This window comes from Spea bombifrons, chromosome 11, assembly GCF_027358695.1.
Source record: "Spea bombifrons isolate aSpeBom1 chromosome 11, aSpeBom1.2.pri, whole genome shotgun sequence".
Classification (NCBI taxonomy): domain Eukaryota; kingdom Metazoa; phylum Chordata; class Amphibia; order Anura; family Pelobatidae; genus Spea; species Spea bombifrons.
This window is the reverse complement of record NC_071097.1, coordinates 20,706,374-20,722,986: the sequence shown is the minus strand read 5'-3', so window position 1 is coordinate 20,722,986 and position 16,613 is coordinate 20,706,374. Positions and strand designations below refer to the sequence as shown.

The 16,613-nt window shown below is 39.5% G+C and overlaps 1 protein-coding gene across 4 annotated transcripts in view; it reads right to left on the bottom strand.

Annotated features, from left to right (window-relative positions):
* ATE1 (arginyltransferase 1) overlaps nt 1–16,613 on the bottom strand; it is a 139,920-nt gene that overhangs the window by 111,876 nt on the left and 11,431 nt on the right. For 2 of the 4 annotated variants that reach the window (XM_053450255.1, XM_053450252.1), the window contains exons 7-8: nt 16,356–16,484; nt 4,616–4,648 (exon numbers count right to left, since the gene is read on the bottom strand). In XM_053450255.1, coding sequence (XP_053306230.1) covers nt 4,616–4,648; nt 16,356–16,484 — 162 coding nt within the window. The remainder of the gene's footprint in view (nt 1–4,615; nt 4,649–16,355; nt 16,485–16,613) is intronic. The other 2 variants (XM_053450254.1, XM_053450253.1) reach the window with 1 other exon arrangement.

Below are 16,613 nucleotides of genomic sequence, written 5' to 3'. Positions count from 1 at the left end.
TGAAAGGCATGATGTGGATTTCTAATATATGACATAGTAAGATATTGCTGGTGCAACACCGTATTGCTTTGGGTGCATTAACCCCCAAAAGGACAATAAAAGTGCACACTGCATTCTAAAAATGCAGCACTTGCCCCTGTGGTATACAAAGGGTTACAAGGAGCAGCCCTTAGTAGTAAGCTGACATATGATGTATTCATAGCCAGGGGAGACTTGAACCTTATTTCCTTTATAAGCATCAAATCACTAATTATAAAACGATTTCATTTTTATCTGCATCCTGTTAGAATAAATAGTTTCCTTCCATTTGGAAACTGGTAAAGTCGGGTCTACCCCGAGACCACAGCATTCATGATCTTCTAACACAGTAAAGCCGTCAGTCCCACTTAGCGATATTCTCTTGCTCATAGGTTTTTCTTAATTTTTGAGGTTGGTGGCTTCTAGGAGGGGGGAATTGGGTATATCCAAAAGCAAAAGGCCTCATGAGTACAGCCTTTCCATCTGTACTACCAACAGTGTAACCAGTACTGATCACGCTACCCTGCAATGGAACGTAAGTACAGAACGGGAGTCCTCTCTGGATCTGTCTCTGCCGTCCCTTAGCTCTGTATAAAGCTCCACATAAATGGTTGTTGCTGTATAGATAATCGTTTCAATTGTTACAGCTGGCACACGCACCTCGCAGAGCATTACTGCACTTAATCACCCATAAGGAAGACCTGGAGCTTTAGACCTAAAAAAGTTTGAAAAGGAATTCCAATGTCAAGGAGCCTAAACAGTTGATGGCCTGCAGCCAGGCAGAAGTGGCAGTTCACTGGCTGTGGGGATTTAAGATCACCTTATATACATCAAATATCTGAACCCCCTAAGAGAGCGCAATACTAGCGATAAGAGGGGCTGGGATTACAAAACCAGGGATGCAAAAACCTGTTACTGTGCCATATGTGACATGTAATAGAAGAACGCTTGTCGGCATATTCTTGACATAACGCAGTATATTACAGGACATCAGGTCCTGCTATTAACAGTTCACAGCTGGGAGAAGAATGCATTGATGTAATTTACTGCACCCCATAACCAGGAATATTATTATTATTCATTGTTTATATGGCACCATCAAATTCCGTAGCGCTGTACAACGGATAGACAGGACATAACAAGTAGTATGTATTTAACATAACAATTTGATTTACAGAGACAACAGGTGAGGAGTGCCCTGTTCAAAGAGCTTACAATCTAGAGGATATATTTTGTTAAGAATGTAAGCTCATAGGAAGGGCTCTTCAGATCTAAATGTATATATAATGTTGATATTCAACCTTGAACCCTGCTCCCACCATGATGGCATGGACAAGACCCCCCCCCCAAAAAAAAAAATCAACCTGGCTGCTACAACAAGCTCATCAAGCTGAGGTTCATTTTGTAGACAGATGCTAAGTGAAAAATATTTTGCTCTTTTCTACGTTTCACACTAAATGTTTCTGTGAGGGACCATCAGCTAACGTAATATCACGTCACTCCTTACTTCTAGAGAGGGTCTTGTGCGCCTCCTTCGTTTGACTCTCATAAAAAGTTCATGCGGTGTACTGTGTTGTATTACTTAAAATAAAAATGCCCGTAACAAATGTTTCCTTCGTGTTTCCCCACATTATAAAGCTGCTCATCACTGGGTTGACCTACCATAAAACCACGAAATACCCCAGCAGGCTGCCCAGCCAGGTTCTTGCATCAGGGTGGTGAAGAGTGGTCCGTAACCAATAGGTTGTCAATACAAATGTCTTAAACTATATTTTAAACTTTGCTTCTTTAATTAACCTGGGAGATTTTGTCTTGGTGGAGGTGTTGAAGATTAAAATGTTGGGGGTATAATGAACTTTAGAATGATTAAGGTGGTGGGGGTATTTATGATAGGGTGGCTAAACATTCCCAGCCTGGCTCCATCATATGGCTAGGAATAAGGAATACTTGGATTTAGGATTAAACACAAAAGCAGAGATTATTGTTGTTCATTTACCTAGGATAAACGTTTATAAATAACGTGAGCTTTGTACATGTGGGGGAGGGGTATTTAGGAAAACTGACCAAAAACTTGGAGACCGAGTGGAAGAACAAAAAAAAAAAACCTGAAGCATGTAAGGCATTGATGAGGTGAGAAAAAACCTTTTCCTATAAAAAGACTAATGAGTTGTATTAGTTGTCAACAGTCTCAGTGCAAAGCAGGCCAAATACTGAGCCTCACACACATGGATCTGTTCAAGATCCCCACCCCATGAAATTATCAGTATAATTACCAAAATGCTTACTATTTACTACACTCCACAGTGGTGCTTAACTCTTTATATGAAAGCACTTTGTGGCTGTCTACAAAGTTTTGTCCACAAGCAATAGGAGATGCTCCTTATGCTTTCTATGGCAGATGAGCCAAACGAGCATCTTTTTTACCCCACAATGGTAAAAAGCAAATACTGCATTCCACGTTAAAAAATGCGTACCAATGGCCAAGCATGGGGGTAGACTACCATACTTTGGGGATGATTTGCTGCATTAAGACCTCAACAACTTGCCATCGCTGAACGAGCCATCTCTGCGCTGCATTAGTCCATCAGCTCAAGTACAATACAGTGATGAAGACAGACAACAATCTCATACAAACAAGCAGATCCTCAACAGAACGGTTGCAGGAGAGTCAGATTAAAATTATGTTTTCAAAACTATTGTGCCTTTTCATTTTTTTTTTAAACAATACTAGTATTTGTATAATTTTATGTTTTCAGGCAGCTGTATATTATCCAATTTCCATTTGTTCTAGCTGTTATCTTATCGCGATCTATTAGACAAACCCTCTGACTCTTAGTCCTACTGCCTGTGGTCACGGTTAATCGCCCAATTGGACAATCTAATGAAAGTCTATGTAGGAAAGGACTTCATAGCACCGCCATAAATTATCAGTTCAGTGTTGGTGATTACACAGGGAAAGTCACATCACTGACAACGGCTGCGTTCAGGTCCATAGATAAATGGAATTTATTGGAACAAAATAAGATTAAACCAGGCTTTCTTCAATGCTGACTTATATTATTGTATACAGCACTGTACATTATGTGGAAGTAGAATTTTTCCCCTTTAAAAGTTTTGTAATGATCAAATTAAAGACATAAACTCCACTGAGAATCAGAAATACTAAAAAAAAAGTCATCAAGTTAAAGTACTTCTAGTGGGATGAAATTATATTCTATTACTAGAAGTGTTTAATTGCAGTTCCTTGGAGCATAATGAGATGTTGACTCTAGGGAGGATTTTTTTTTCACACAGAGGTATTGGGGGGTATTTATTTTTTAAAAAATGTATTTAAATATCAAAATGTGTTCATGTGTTGGTTGAAGGTTTGGTTATTAACTATATGTGAAAGATGAAATCTAACAAGTTGGTGAGGAAAACAGAGTCAGTTTGGGTAACAGTACAATTTGGTAAAAGTAAAGTAACTCTTGTAGGTGTGATTTATAGACCCCCGGACAAGCAGAAGAGCTAGATCATCTACTAATTCAGAGAATAGATAAAATGACAGTGAAGGGGGACGTTATAATCATGGGTGAATTTAATCCTCCTGATGTGAACTGGAAAACCAAAGTAGCTGGTTGTGCCCGGAGCGCATATCTTCTGGACCCCCTACTGGGATTACCTTTAAAACAAGTAGTTGAGAAACCAACTTGTAAGGAGGTCATATTGGATTTAATGTTCACAAATTTGTTAATGGATATTACTGTAGGTAAACGTTTGGGATCTAGTGATCATCAGGCAGTGTGGTTTAATATGCGAACAATCACACCACACAAAAAAGATTTAGATTTCACAAAAGCTGAGAATGTGTAAAGGAGTCACAATCAGACTGGGGCCATTTAAATGGAGTCCAGGAGAAATGGGATTATTTAAAAATTTAATTATTGAAGGTAACAGAAAATGTAGGTATTTTGGAGAAAGTTCAGAGAAGGGCTACTAAAATGGTTCATGGATTACAGGATAAACCTTACCAGGACAGGTTAAAGGATCTTAACCTATATAGCCTGGAAGAAAGACGTGACAGGGTGGGGGATATGATAGAAACATTTAAATACTTAAAGGGAATCAACAAGATAAAGTAAAGGAGAAATACTACCACAACAAGAGGACACAACCATAAACTAGAGGGGCAAAGGTTTAATGGTAACATCAGGAAATATTACTTTACTGAAAGGGTAGTTGAATAGCCTTCCAACAGAAGTGGTAGATGTAAATACAGTGAAGGTGTTTAAGCAAACATGGGATAGGCATAAGGTTAATCTAGATATAAGATAAGACCAGGAAGGAAGGTAACTATTCAGAGGTGTGGCAGACTAGACGGGCCGAACGGTTCTTATCTGCCGTCACTATGTTTCTAATTCTGGTGCACATTGCTTATTATTTAACAAATAGATTAATCCTCATGTTATGGAGACAAGAAAATATTTTAACCATTTTTTAGGTAATAAAATCTATCTAGATAAGTTATAAGTTATATATTTGGTTTAAAAAACAGGTAAAATGTAGCATAATCAGAATTCTCCCTATTCCCACAGTGACACCCATCACGCACTCTTACCTCCAGCGGTGAATCACAGAGAAATCTGGAGAACTGCAGCCACAGCCAACAGGAGTCCATCGCAGTCATAATAAGCATGGGGGGGGAGAAAAAAAGTAAGCGTTAACACTTTTTCAGACTCGATGAAACATTAAACATCCTTGAGCCTAGCTTAAATGTTTTACAATGTCTCCATAGGTTAGTGTTTCTCTTGGAAGCTGCATTTTAACCACTTTTTTTTTTCATGCAGAACAATTTACATCAGCTCTAATAATGTCAGCATCACAATAGCCAAGAAACATTTTGCTTCCTCTTGGGTGTGCACATTAAGTAAATAGGACTTTTACGGGGATTGCCAATAAGAAGCGCTGAACTGCTTTGGAGCTACAACTCCCATAATCCTCATCCTACCATTTGAGGATGGTGAGAGTTTATGTTTCAAAGCAGCTTTAGAGATCACCACTATTAGAAGCTAGATATGCCAGAGACTGGGCCGTGAAAGCGTGTGCCTATCTGATATCTAGCAGCCAATATATTACCTTCAAAGAAGTTAAATACAGGCTTCCAACACACAAGGACATTATTTAATGAAAGTGGAGACATCCTAGCACACTGGTTCTCAAACGGTTAACGGTAACTAGGCTCTATTTTGACATAGACATCTCCGTTTGTAACGGAGTAACCATTTATTCCATTACCTCGGCACGGTCTACAAAGCAAATGCTTAAATTGTCACACTGTCCCATAGTGCATGCCCTAGATTCACTAATATCAACCGGAAAAAGACCAAACAGCTGGGCAGCCACCACCAAGCTCAAAGACAGCCATAATAACGGGGATGAACAGTCACATTCATTCGCACGTTGTAAAAGAGTCATATGAATAGCTATTGCCAAAAATGCTAGCCTCTCATTGTTCTTCTTTCATCGCATGCGTCGAAACGCACGGAAACGTACAGTATTCTGTATCTGGTTTGGAAGATACTTTCAAGTAGCCTTTTGTCTTTGTAGAATTGTATCCAATAAGTAATTAGTGCTGTCATGTTTTTTTCGCAAGTGGTGACTGCCGAGTCTGGTCTCTCTGGCTGATTAGAGCCAGGAATGTGGCTTCAAATAGTGTTTTTCTTTCCAAGCGAGTAAAATGTATCAGTCATGTTCTGATAGAAGGAGTCTGCGAGTACAGCCTTTATATGGTATGCGCAGGTCTCGGTCCAAGTGTCACATCCCCTCTCGGCTCTGCTTTGCGTCTTTCTCTGTGTTTATTTCGGGACAGTTCAGATGTAAATTTTCCCACTAGAAGCGCCCGGCAAGTTTGGTATTCTGTAAATTAAAGCTACGGAACGTTCTGATCTAAGAACGGGACAATCTGTTTTCACAGGGACGTTGAACTTGACAAACGGAAGGGTATGCTCAAGACTTAAAAACGAAGGGGTAAATAATTTAGGGTTTATAGAATTAAAAGCAGCCGGAGTTTAAAACTTTTTTTCAACTAAATTTAGCCTTTAAAAGAAGGTGCCGTCAGAGATTTTATGCCCCTCTGAAAGCAGAAGCTTACACTCCTTTCCAAACTCTTGTGCCAACATTTCCACCAAGTGCAGATATTAAGCAATGATGAATCAATACTATTAAAGTGCTTATTATTATTATTTTGCTATTTAGTAATAAAATATTTATATTTTGTTTCTATTAAAGTGCTTATTGTTATACATACATCTTTTATTACTAAACAGCAAAATAATATTTGTATTCTCTTTCCGATATTGCGTCTTCCCATCCCATACTATGCTGAACATCCATTCCCAACTTTAATTAATTGAACTTCTTGCTACCCATTTTTAGATCTGGCCAATAGTTAGAGGCGCTCTATCTAGAGAGAAAAATAATTAAATGTATGTGGAAAATGCAATAAGATCCATATCCACTGAGATCATACATTTTATGATTTTGGTTTTTCCTACTGTCTACGGATTAGCGTATGTTTTTGAGAGGGTAGATAAGAGGCCTCGTATGTCTATATGAGTCATGTATGCCCCCCAGCAGATCAATATCACCACCATCACCACTGGCTCTTAAGCTCGTCCAAGCAGAGTGTCTAGAATGTGGCGATTTAAAATAGACAGCCCCCAGGGTGAGTTGTTCAATAGCCTTTAAATACAGAAGTAGCACCAGCAGACCGCACCGGGAAGCATGGGGACGAACATGGCTGAAGACACTGTCCACGGAATAAACACTTTTAACATGTTATTGCATCACTACTGCTGTACATCACTATCACGTATATATAAAATGTTTTCATTTTTACATAGCGCCAGCCATGACATTTAAAACACGCAAGACCCCTGTTACACACAACCGATAATAGCGAAAAAGGGACTTAAATAGATTTGTTTGACTTTCACTCCTCAGGAATAAAGGTTGATCTTCTTGTAAAGGCAAATACTACAATCAGACTCATATGACTCCATGTGCCTCTAAAGATGGTAGATGACTCTTTAAATAATCACTTAACCGCAGCGTTAAGAGATTTGTGACAATGTACAGTTATAATGCTCTTTCCCTATTTCACAAACGAATCCAAAAGCCCTGCCCCTGGGTGCTTGCGGATCAGAGAATTCCTGCCCAACAGACTAAGATCTAAATGTAAGCAATACAAAAAAGAAAACTCAGAAGCAGTTCGGAGAAAACATATTGTATTTCCACGCACAGACATATCTATGTAATTTATAAAGTGGCAACATACTCCACAGCACATTATCACGAGATTTACTGATAAAGCTACATCTGGAGTAGGAGGAAACAAATGGGAAACGTTATTAAAAACATTCTTTAACGGCTCCCTCTCCACCTTAGTATCAAATATCCTGCATGTCGCTGGTTTCATCGTGGACTCTGTCTATGGCTCTGATTTACTGTGATGTCATCACGTTAGAGCGAACGGTACGGCGATATCAGGGCAATCCTAAAAATTGTGCACTTTGAATGCCTTTATTTTGGGAGGTATTGTAATGAGTTTATGTAGTTTGCAGTACTGCCTCAGTCTTGATCAACATAGCATCCAGATGCAACAGCATAAATAACGAGCATGAATCCGCTAAACGGTAGTATGAGAATGTGATCAGACAGTTTAACTTATCTGCAAGGAAAACGTGAACATGTGATTTAGGAAATTCACTATAGGACATAATAAAAATAATCGTTTTTTACGTCTTTTAGTTATATAGCGCCAACAGTTTACTCAGCGCTTTATACAATACATATATTCAAGGGGTATGACAAGACGAGAATTGACAGTCTAAGACAGACCGATACATTAATGGGAGAAGTCAGGGCTCTGTCCACCAAGAGAAGCTTTACACTAGTCTGTCCGCAGAGCCGGTTTCACATCAGCAGGAAATCTTTTCCAAAGCGACACTTGTAAACATGCGGTTTTTTTTATAAACTACAATTCCTATAATCCTCTAACCCTATGCAAACTGTAGTTCATCAACGCAGCTAGACTGTTTTGGCTGTCTCAGAGTAGAATGTCTTACACATTACATGGAAATAACTTTTATGCTCTGAACTGTTTAGTTATTGCTGGCTAACACACCATTTATCTTTAGTACATAAAAGACCCGGGTCCTTTTACTGCCAGGAAAACCATGTAACTCATAGGTAGTCAAACAGTTAAATGTACTATATATACACCGACTGTTACGTTAAACCACCTGCCCTGTAGGTGAACTTCATACACATGGCTGGCGTGTCTCCAATAATATATGGGGTTGTCACACGAGCCTACTTTCCCAAGACAAGCCTCCCATTTTAAGCAAGACGACCAACAATAGACCGGCAGGGCTCGGACAAGTGAACTAGATCTTCAAAGCCTGGTACAGATTGGCCTCCTGCTGGAGTTGGCACCACTGAATTGTGTTTGCTCACTTGGTGCTGGTTTACAGTTCCAGGAACACTCTTCTTTATTCACGCTGGCGTCCCAAGCAGGAGGGCTTGGCCGGGTCTCCTTCAGTCTGGGAGAATGAAACGCTGGCACGTCCCCTGGCCCAGATACTACAGGTACAGCGGCAGCTGGGTGCAGGTCATCAGCTGGGCGACACAAACCTAGGTGGGCTGCGTGTTTAGAGATCATCCGGCACGCTGCAAGATGTTCTTAACACACAGGGCTCTTTATTCTCCGGCCGACCCATAAACACTGGTTCTAGCAGAACGAAAAAAAACATCCTACAATGATCACTGCCAAGGGAGCTTTCAGGCCAAAGGAAAGCCAACAAAAACAACACAGAGTACCACCTGCGCCCCCCAAACCATGTCTTACAAGCCGTTTTTAAGTGAGCATATCCTTCAGATATTCGCCGAAATGGGGCTTAACAAAAACACATACCCTAAATGTCTTCTCAATAAAACTTGGAATTAATAATATAAGAAAGTGGTTATTTGACACATATTTGAAGGATGAAGAAGTATGATAGCACCATCATATTCTGTAGAGCTGTACAATGGGATAAGACATAAATAGTGCATTACAGAACACTATTGCTGAAACGAGCTTAAATATATATATATATATATATATATATATATATATATATATATATATATATCACTCCTGTGTTCCAATAGCACATTGTGTTTGCTAATCCAAGTTGAAGTTTAAAAGGCCAACGGATCATTAGAAAGCCTTTTTGCAATTATGTTACACAGCAAGAAATGTCATTGTTTTTCATGAAAACCGCTTAGTGACACCAAACCTTTAAACGGTAGTGTATATATGTATATAAAACACACTACCTTGTAAAATGAGGAAAATCCCTACAAACACGTCATTCACATAGCCCAGTAAAAGCATTCCTCCAATCCATTCCAATTTATTATTTTTTCCCTTTCAAAAAAAAGAAAAAAAACAAAAATGAATTAAAAAAAAAAAAATCTACTTTTATGCCAGTTTTTTTCATAGAAAGGAAAAGTTCCATTTACGAGATTTCCTTTGTCTGCCAAAAAAATATTTTCTGTGCATTTTTCCCTTTTTGTTCGGGTTCTAGCAAAAATGCATCATAACGGAAACTCTTATTCACGTGAAAAGGAACGATGCACGGCGATCTAGGAAAGGTGATCATTCCTAGACCCGCATCTACTATGGTGCGGCACTGACAGCTCGCAGCTGGCACAATGGGCTGTTATTTGAGCAGTTAGTCTCTGTAAGTGGCTGTGAAATCTGGTGATTATGCCTCGGAAATCGCATGCAACTGGATACTCTTGTTAACCCCTACGTGTGCAGAAAGGGGGGCTGCTCCCAGTTATCCCCACTTGCCCGCTAATCCCTCTCCAACCAGGATAATCCTCATAGCATTAAAGGCGCACACCGTGCAAAGTTAATGGGGTCCCATCTCTATGCTCATGTTGAACCTATTAAAACTAAAAAGTTACCATAACACCATTGTTTTGTCTGCCGTGGACAAAGTTCACCGGAATAAACCGCACTTCTGAGCCTGGGTATTTTTGTGCACATATGATACGCTTTATCTAGAAGACAGAACTTGAATGGAATTAAAAGCAGAAGCTTGTAAACACGTCGGGCAAAAGAGATCCTGCTTGCTTTGCTAATTAAAAGTCTGCTTAAGTAACAGAATACAATCAAAAAACTTGGCCCGCTGGCACAAAAAAAAGGGCTAGTCGTGGATGTGCCATCAACTGCTTTATGGAAAAGGCTGGAATGCTGTTATATATTGGAAACTAGAATGAAGATACTAGTGGCAGCCTCCTATTTTTTGGCAGACGTCACAAAACAGCTTTTGTGGCTTCAGAGATACATCTGAATTTAGAAATATTTCAACACAAATGAGTTCTTTATTTTTAATGAACGTAAGTGCGCTGTATGACCCATTGTTATTTAGGGGTTTGAACACATTAAATGATTCAGTGTTGACACTATTTGAAACCTACGAACGTTCCCCTCCATGTGTTTTGTGTTCTTCACAACATTATTATTATTATTATTATTTATATAGCGCCAACAATTTACGCAGCGCTTGGAACATGGAACATTACCCACCTTACCCCTGAATACCGGGGCCCTGGACCTTCATTTGCTTTTCCAATACCTTTATTTTTGATAGGATGTGACCATCGGGAAGAGAGCCTTTTCCATCACATATTGGAATCATCACTGAGACTTGGAAGTGTACTTATATGAGATATGCCAGCTTACCAAAGTAAAAGTAAAAAAACTACAATAAAAAGATTCTTTCTTGCTAATTATTGCAGGTTATGCTAGTTCTCAACCAACACGCTCAAAGCCAAACAGTAGGGAACTCACTAAAGTGTTATATTGTTACGACAAAATAACAAGCCAAAAGCATTTCCTTTGGGTCCCAATGGACACTGGGAAGAAAAAAAAAAGTGTGTTGTTGGTTCTCCCTCGTTTCCTCTCTGCTAACGGACCACCATGTTCATTTTAACCAGCGTGCTTTAAAAAGGTCCAGTTTCCTATATATAACAGCCAACACAAACAAATTCTGACCCGCACGTTATAGCAGCCCAAAAAAAATTGGAAGGACACTCATATTACATTGTTTTTTGTTAAATCCAACAATATTGCAACGTCGGGACTAAGGCTGGGGGCCCAGCTGACCGGTTGTTAAAAAAAAGGCTTTTTTTTTAAAGCAAAACACATTAAGAGGTTCAAGAATCCTCATTACAGAGAAAAGTCACCGTCCATCAGCAAAGTTCTCCGGATAGCAAACTGTTTCAGAGATAACTTTGTGCAGCTAATCAGGAAGCCACAAACTATTTTCACATAATGCAGACACTAACTCTACTAAAAGCACCGCAGATGGAGATACTTCCACATGATGTCCTTTTACATGGCTTATGGTAGACATAGAATAATTATATACACAGTATATATGATAGATCTCAGTAGCCATTAATTGGACATCATTACCTATGTTTATTCATAGAAGGAGACGGATATATTGTACGCTTACATCTGGCTACATTCTCCCATGTAGAGAAAAGGAGTGCAGTAATCGCAGAGCAATTACCCGCTGTAGATGTTATCTCCTTGCTTTTTCCCCAGCTAGCAATTATAGGCACATGGCTCATGGCATCATGCCCATTCAGCGGAAGAACAAGTTTGTAACACATTGGGGGGGGGTGTCCTGGTCTAAAAAAAATAAATAAAAAACTAATGTGTGCGACAATGAAAGCCCAGAGAACGTGATCATTATAGAAATGTAAGGCACTTGCATACAGTGCATGCTTGTCAATTGTCATAGCACTACATATATACATACTTATAAATATACACACACACGTGTAAAGTCCTTCCGTAGAACAAAGATGGGATTTTGCAGAGAGGCTGAAAACCCAAGAAGTGTTTTCCATCTTACAAACACACACACACGCTTTTTCTTCCTATAAAGCATTGTGCCACTTGGCAGTGCATACTGGAACTGCAATAAAGTCAAAAAGAACTCACAAACACCTACTCTGTCGTTTTTACTGTTTAAAAAGTTAATAAACTTGTTACCTTATGAAACAATCTGACTAGTGAGCTCTGCCCGGAATGGAAAACATCTACCTTCAGAGTGCTGCCCTGTTAGAATGCCCTGACGGCCTTGTAAAAAGAGGTTCAGTTAGGCCTGTTCATTTAAAAAGTGAAATCACAATTATTTTATTGAGCACTCATTATTTAAACGGCATATTAAGAGCAGAAATGCCCGGTGATATTATTTGAAACCGAGCACAATCATATATAAGCGCTCCAAAAAATGCAGGGTACTTATTTCACTATGTGGAAAGACAAAAAGGTATATACCGGCATATATATATAATAAATATATATATATATATTATACATATGCACATATAATATTTATATAACATAGCAGAAAAAAGTAAAGACATTTTAAACATCAAATCTGCTTTGGTTAGGCTACAAAAAGGATCTAGGGCCTGGACAAGACATTAATTCCGTGATCTAATGTTAGTAAGTATTTATTCTTCATTCTTTTCTCAAGAACTTTGGGAAGCTTTTTATGGTTCTCAGTTTATTGGAGTCTTCCTTTGGTATTTACATGGCTACAGTCTACGATTAAGGGGGGGGATCTGAATTTTTTTCTTGGTACACTCTTGGCATTCTGCAGTTTTGGTTTTTTTGTGTTATAAACGAGTTGTATTCAGTAGAAAAGTATACTTAGTCAACTACAAAATTCTAAACAGAAAACACAATTAACTAACATATACATATATATATACATATACATTATATATATATACATATACATTATATATATATATATATATATATATATATATATATATATATACACATATACATACATATACATATATATACATATATATATATATATAAAGCAGTATGCAATTCAAGCTTCCTCGAGGTGTTAATAACTGAAATACGCTTTAAAAGAAGGGTTTAAACCAAAAGAAGAGGAAATAACGGATTATGCAAATGCTGGGTCCACTCCAAGCATTGTAATTCTGAAATCCTCTATACACTGAAGCCTGAATAAAACAAATTGGCTCAGAAGAAAGAGAACACTGGGCCTTTCTGCGTGCCCAAGGAACATGTTTTATAATGCCTTGCAAGCCTTCGGTTAAATGCAATTCAGGAGGAGCCGGTGCCAAGTCCAGCCCTGCTGAGCGCTGGATCGACAGAACAAAAACAGTGGGTGACAATGTTTCAGGCTAATTGGGAAAGAGTTAACGTTAAGGTTTATAGGGGCAGGGAGGGATGGAAAAAGGCATTCCATCACTTATGGCTTATTTCCTTGCACATGCTGTTACTGCACAATGTCAAAGCTGCGATTGTCCCTTAGAGCCGGAATGCAATGAGCCCGGTGTGCGAGTGCCTCCTGCATTTCCGCTTCGCTGGCGGGTGGCTGCGGTTTAGAAAGCATGCAGAGTGTATCTCCCACCTTCCTCCCTTAGCCCTTATCCTAGGTCTGGGTGATGGTAGGGGGGCTCATCGAGCTAATGTAGTGCAGGAGAACAGAGGGCTGCTTGTTCACCTTCTCCGTGCAATAAATCAAAGCAGAGGAACCGTTCTCTGCTTACCGCTCTCTCCCATTCATAGCCCTAAATAGGATGCGTAAGCAAGGAAGAGAAGATTTAAGTGTGCCCCGGGAAGGCTTGAGCAAAACACCTCGATATTGTCCTGTTTGCTCCTGAGTTGCAAAAAGTTTGTGTGATATGGATTTATCGCTGAAGAAAATTCAATATAGGCTTTTCTGTCAGCGGACATAATGTCAAGAATGGCATTTAAGGCTTCTTGAGCTGTTCGGACAGACTATGACCCTCGGTGAGAAGTCTTACACATTTTGTAGGAAAAGATGAACTTGCAATGTAAGCTTGCGAGCGGGGCTCTCTTCACCTAATAGCAATAGTTTTTCTTAGCCTGACCGTTTTCTTTGTCATAGCCTTTGAAGGTATGTACTTTGAGCAGTGGTGCGTCAATTGCTGGCACTATATAAATAAAAGGACAATAATGCTAATATTATTATTATTAATAAGCCTTTTGTGTATCAAGCTGGTTGCCAAAACCGATCTAGTGGCCGCACTCTACCATTAACCAAAAGGCACAGTAACTTTTTGCGCTATATTTTGCAGACCGCGTTGTCCTCCCTTGCCCGGTCTTTCCTATGCCCTTGTTCCTAGTATCCCACCTTTCATTACAACCTCCTCCATTCTACTCCAGAACATTGCCATCTCCCTCCTCCTACAATGCTAATCAGAATTCTTTCCTTCAAAGCCCGAGTAACCACATCCTGCTTCCTCCTAAATTTAAACTGAATGTTCATGATGTCAGATTAGGTTAACCTCACCCACCCTTGGGAACAAGCAACCTTTGGCACGCCTGCTACTACAGGCTACAACATCAAGTATCATGGTGGCCATGGCTCATAGAGGCAGGACTGTCAGAGGGTAGATCCCAATACCTCACAATACTAAAAAAAAGACCTCAATAGATCAATGTTTCCAAGGGAATGGCTCCTCTTTCGTGGCTATGTATGAAACTAAGCACTTAAAACCATTTTATTTACACAAGAACATTTAAGACGCATTTACCTTGCAGTTATTCTGAGTTTTATTGCTGTGGAGCTAGATTATAAAGAAAATCAGCATGTGGGCAACAGTTTCAATCTAAACGTTTTAGCAAAAGAATTCTTAATTTTACGCTGTGGCCATAGTTGTGACGTGATTGTATTTCAAACAGGTTATGTCAATTTCCTTCCCTTTAAGATAACGTGTTTAAGCCTGTGCCAGGAGTGGGTGTAGAGCAAAGAGAGAGCGAGAGAAGGAGCAAAGGGGAGAAAGAGAAAGGAAATGGAAAAAAAGGGGAGAAAGAGAAGGCTGCTGAAAAGCATCTAATTAGGGCTGCTCCCAGATGCCCTCAAAGAAACAGTACAGCAATTGATATAGTACGTGCCCAAGCCAAGATAGGTTCAAATAATAAGATTTCCATTGTATTTCCAATATATAAGGTGTGTGTGTGTATGTATGTGTGTATGTATTAATGTAAAAGTTAAAGTACAACCATCCCCTCTGTGCGTTATCTCAGCAGATTGGTTATTGGCAAAACGTGATTGCTTAAAGAGAATAGAAGAGAATAGATCCTAATCTTTTGTGTAAAATCACCTAAAACAAATAGGGCTACTATATATTTGTACCATTCACCCCTCTGACGAAACGCATTAGTCACACCGAAGAAATCCTGTGGAATAGGGAAATCTATGTAACCTTGTATTCATAATGCTGTTTGCTGCCAGGCTCATTCTATAAAGTAATGTGGGGCGTGACAGATAAGGCGTCTAAAAACGTTTTCTCCCCCAGGTGTCTTGAACAGTAGAGCATTTAGGGACAAGGTTTTGAGAGTTAGAACACTTCTGAGGGTAAGAGAGGAACATTACGCAAACCACAAACACTTACGCGGTTTAACCATTTTTGACCAGCGCAGGGCTACGTTCGGCAAATGTACAGAGTGTGCCTGAGGTAGACAAATGGTTAAACGGTGCACATTATGAACGCGATTTGTTACAAAGCCAAGATATTTCACCTCTCTGCATCAACCCCTCCGGATGCAAGGCCCTGAAGGAGAAGCATTGCCTCTGTTTACTATGGCAAAAAGTGAAGTCACGGCGTATTGTCCATTGTCTGCAATTACAAAAGCAGATTCAGGACTATGGACAATACCCCGTTCTCTGCGTAAAATATTGTGTAAGTTGAGAAATATCAGGCTCTCAGAATGAAGATAAAGGTTCGTCATCTAAACTGTGATATCTTATGCATTAAAAAAAAAAATCACATTCAAAAGGTATTTCCAACTTCCTGATCATACGAGCCGATGCACGAGGTCTTTTGTAAAGAGATTTATGCGTGTTCTCCGACTCCCAGCTGGTGATTCATAGACAAGACAACCATCAATTCTATGCATGGATTTTTGAACCGTTTTATTTCTTCTTCGCCACAACTGACATCGGTCAATGAGTATCGTGGTGTAAAATATATTGAGATCTACAAAAGCGTGATCGCAAAATCCAACATAAAGGAGGATATGAGCTTATAAAGAGATGTATGTTATGGATGAGTTAATGTCTCTTTTACAGTTCTATACTTGCTAGAAATAACAGCATTTTAAAGGGAAGTGGAGCAGCTATTCGTCAAATCCCATTCATAAGATGTGCTTAGCTCAGGAGTAAATGATAAGAAAGCAACAAACAACTACAGACAAGAAGGAAGCATACCTCTTCAGGGCCACATTCATTAGGGGGATCCTTGTGCACGCTCATCTGATACTTGGCAAACAGAGCTGCAGAGAGATCGAAGGATGACACGAACTCATGGTCCTCCATGGAGACGGGGACTAGCTTGACCTTCAGGGGCAAGGGAAAGTCAAGTAGACATAGAGTAAGCCATAGCACGCAAACAGTATCTGAACAGGAGAGGTCTTCAGGAGTGTGAGATACTGCAGAAAAAGGGTGATGATGTGGCTATTGAAAAAC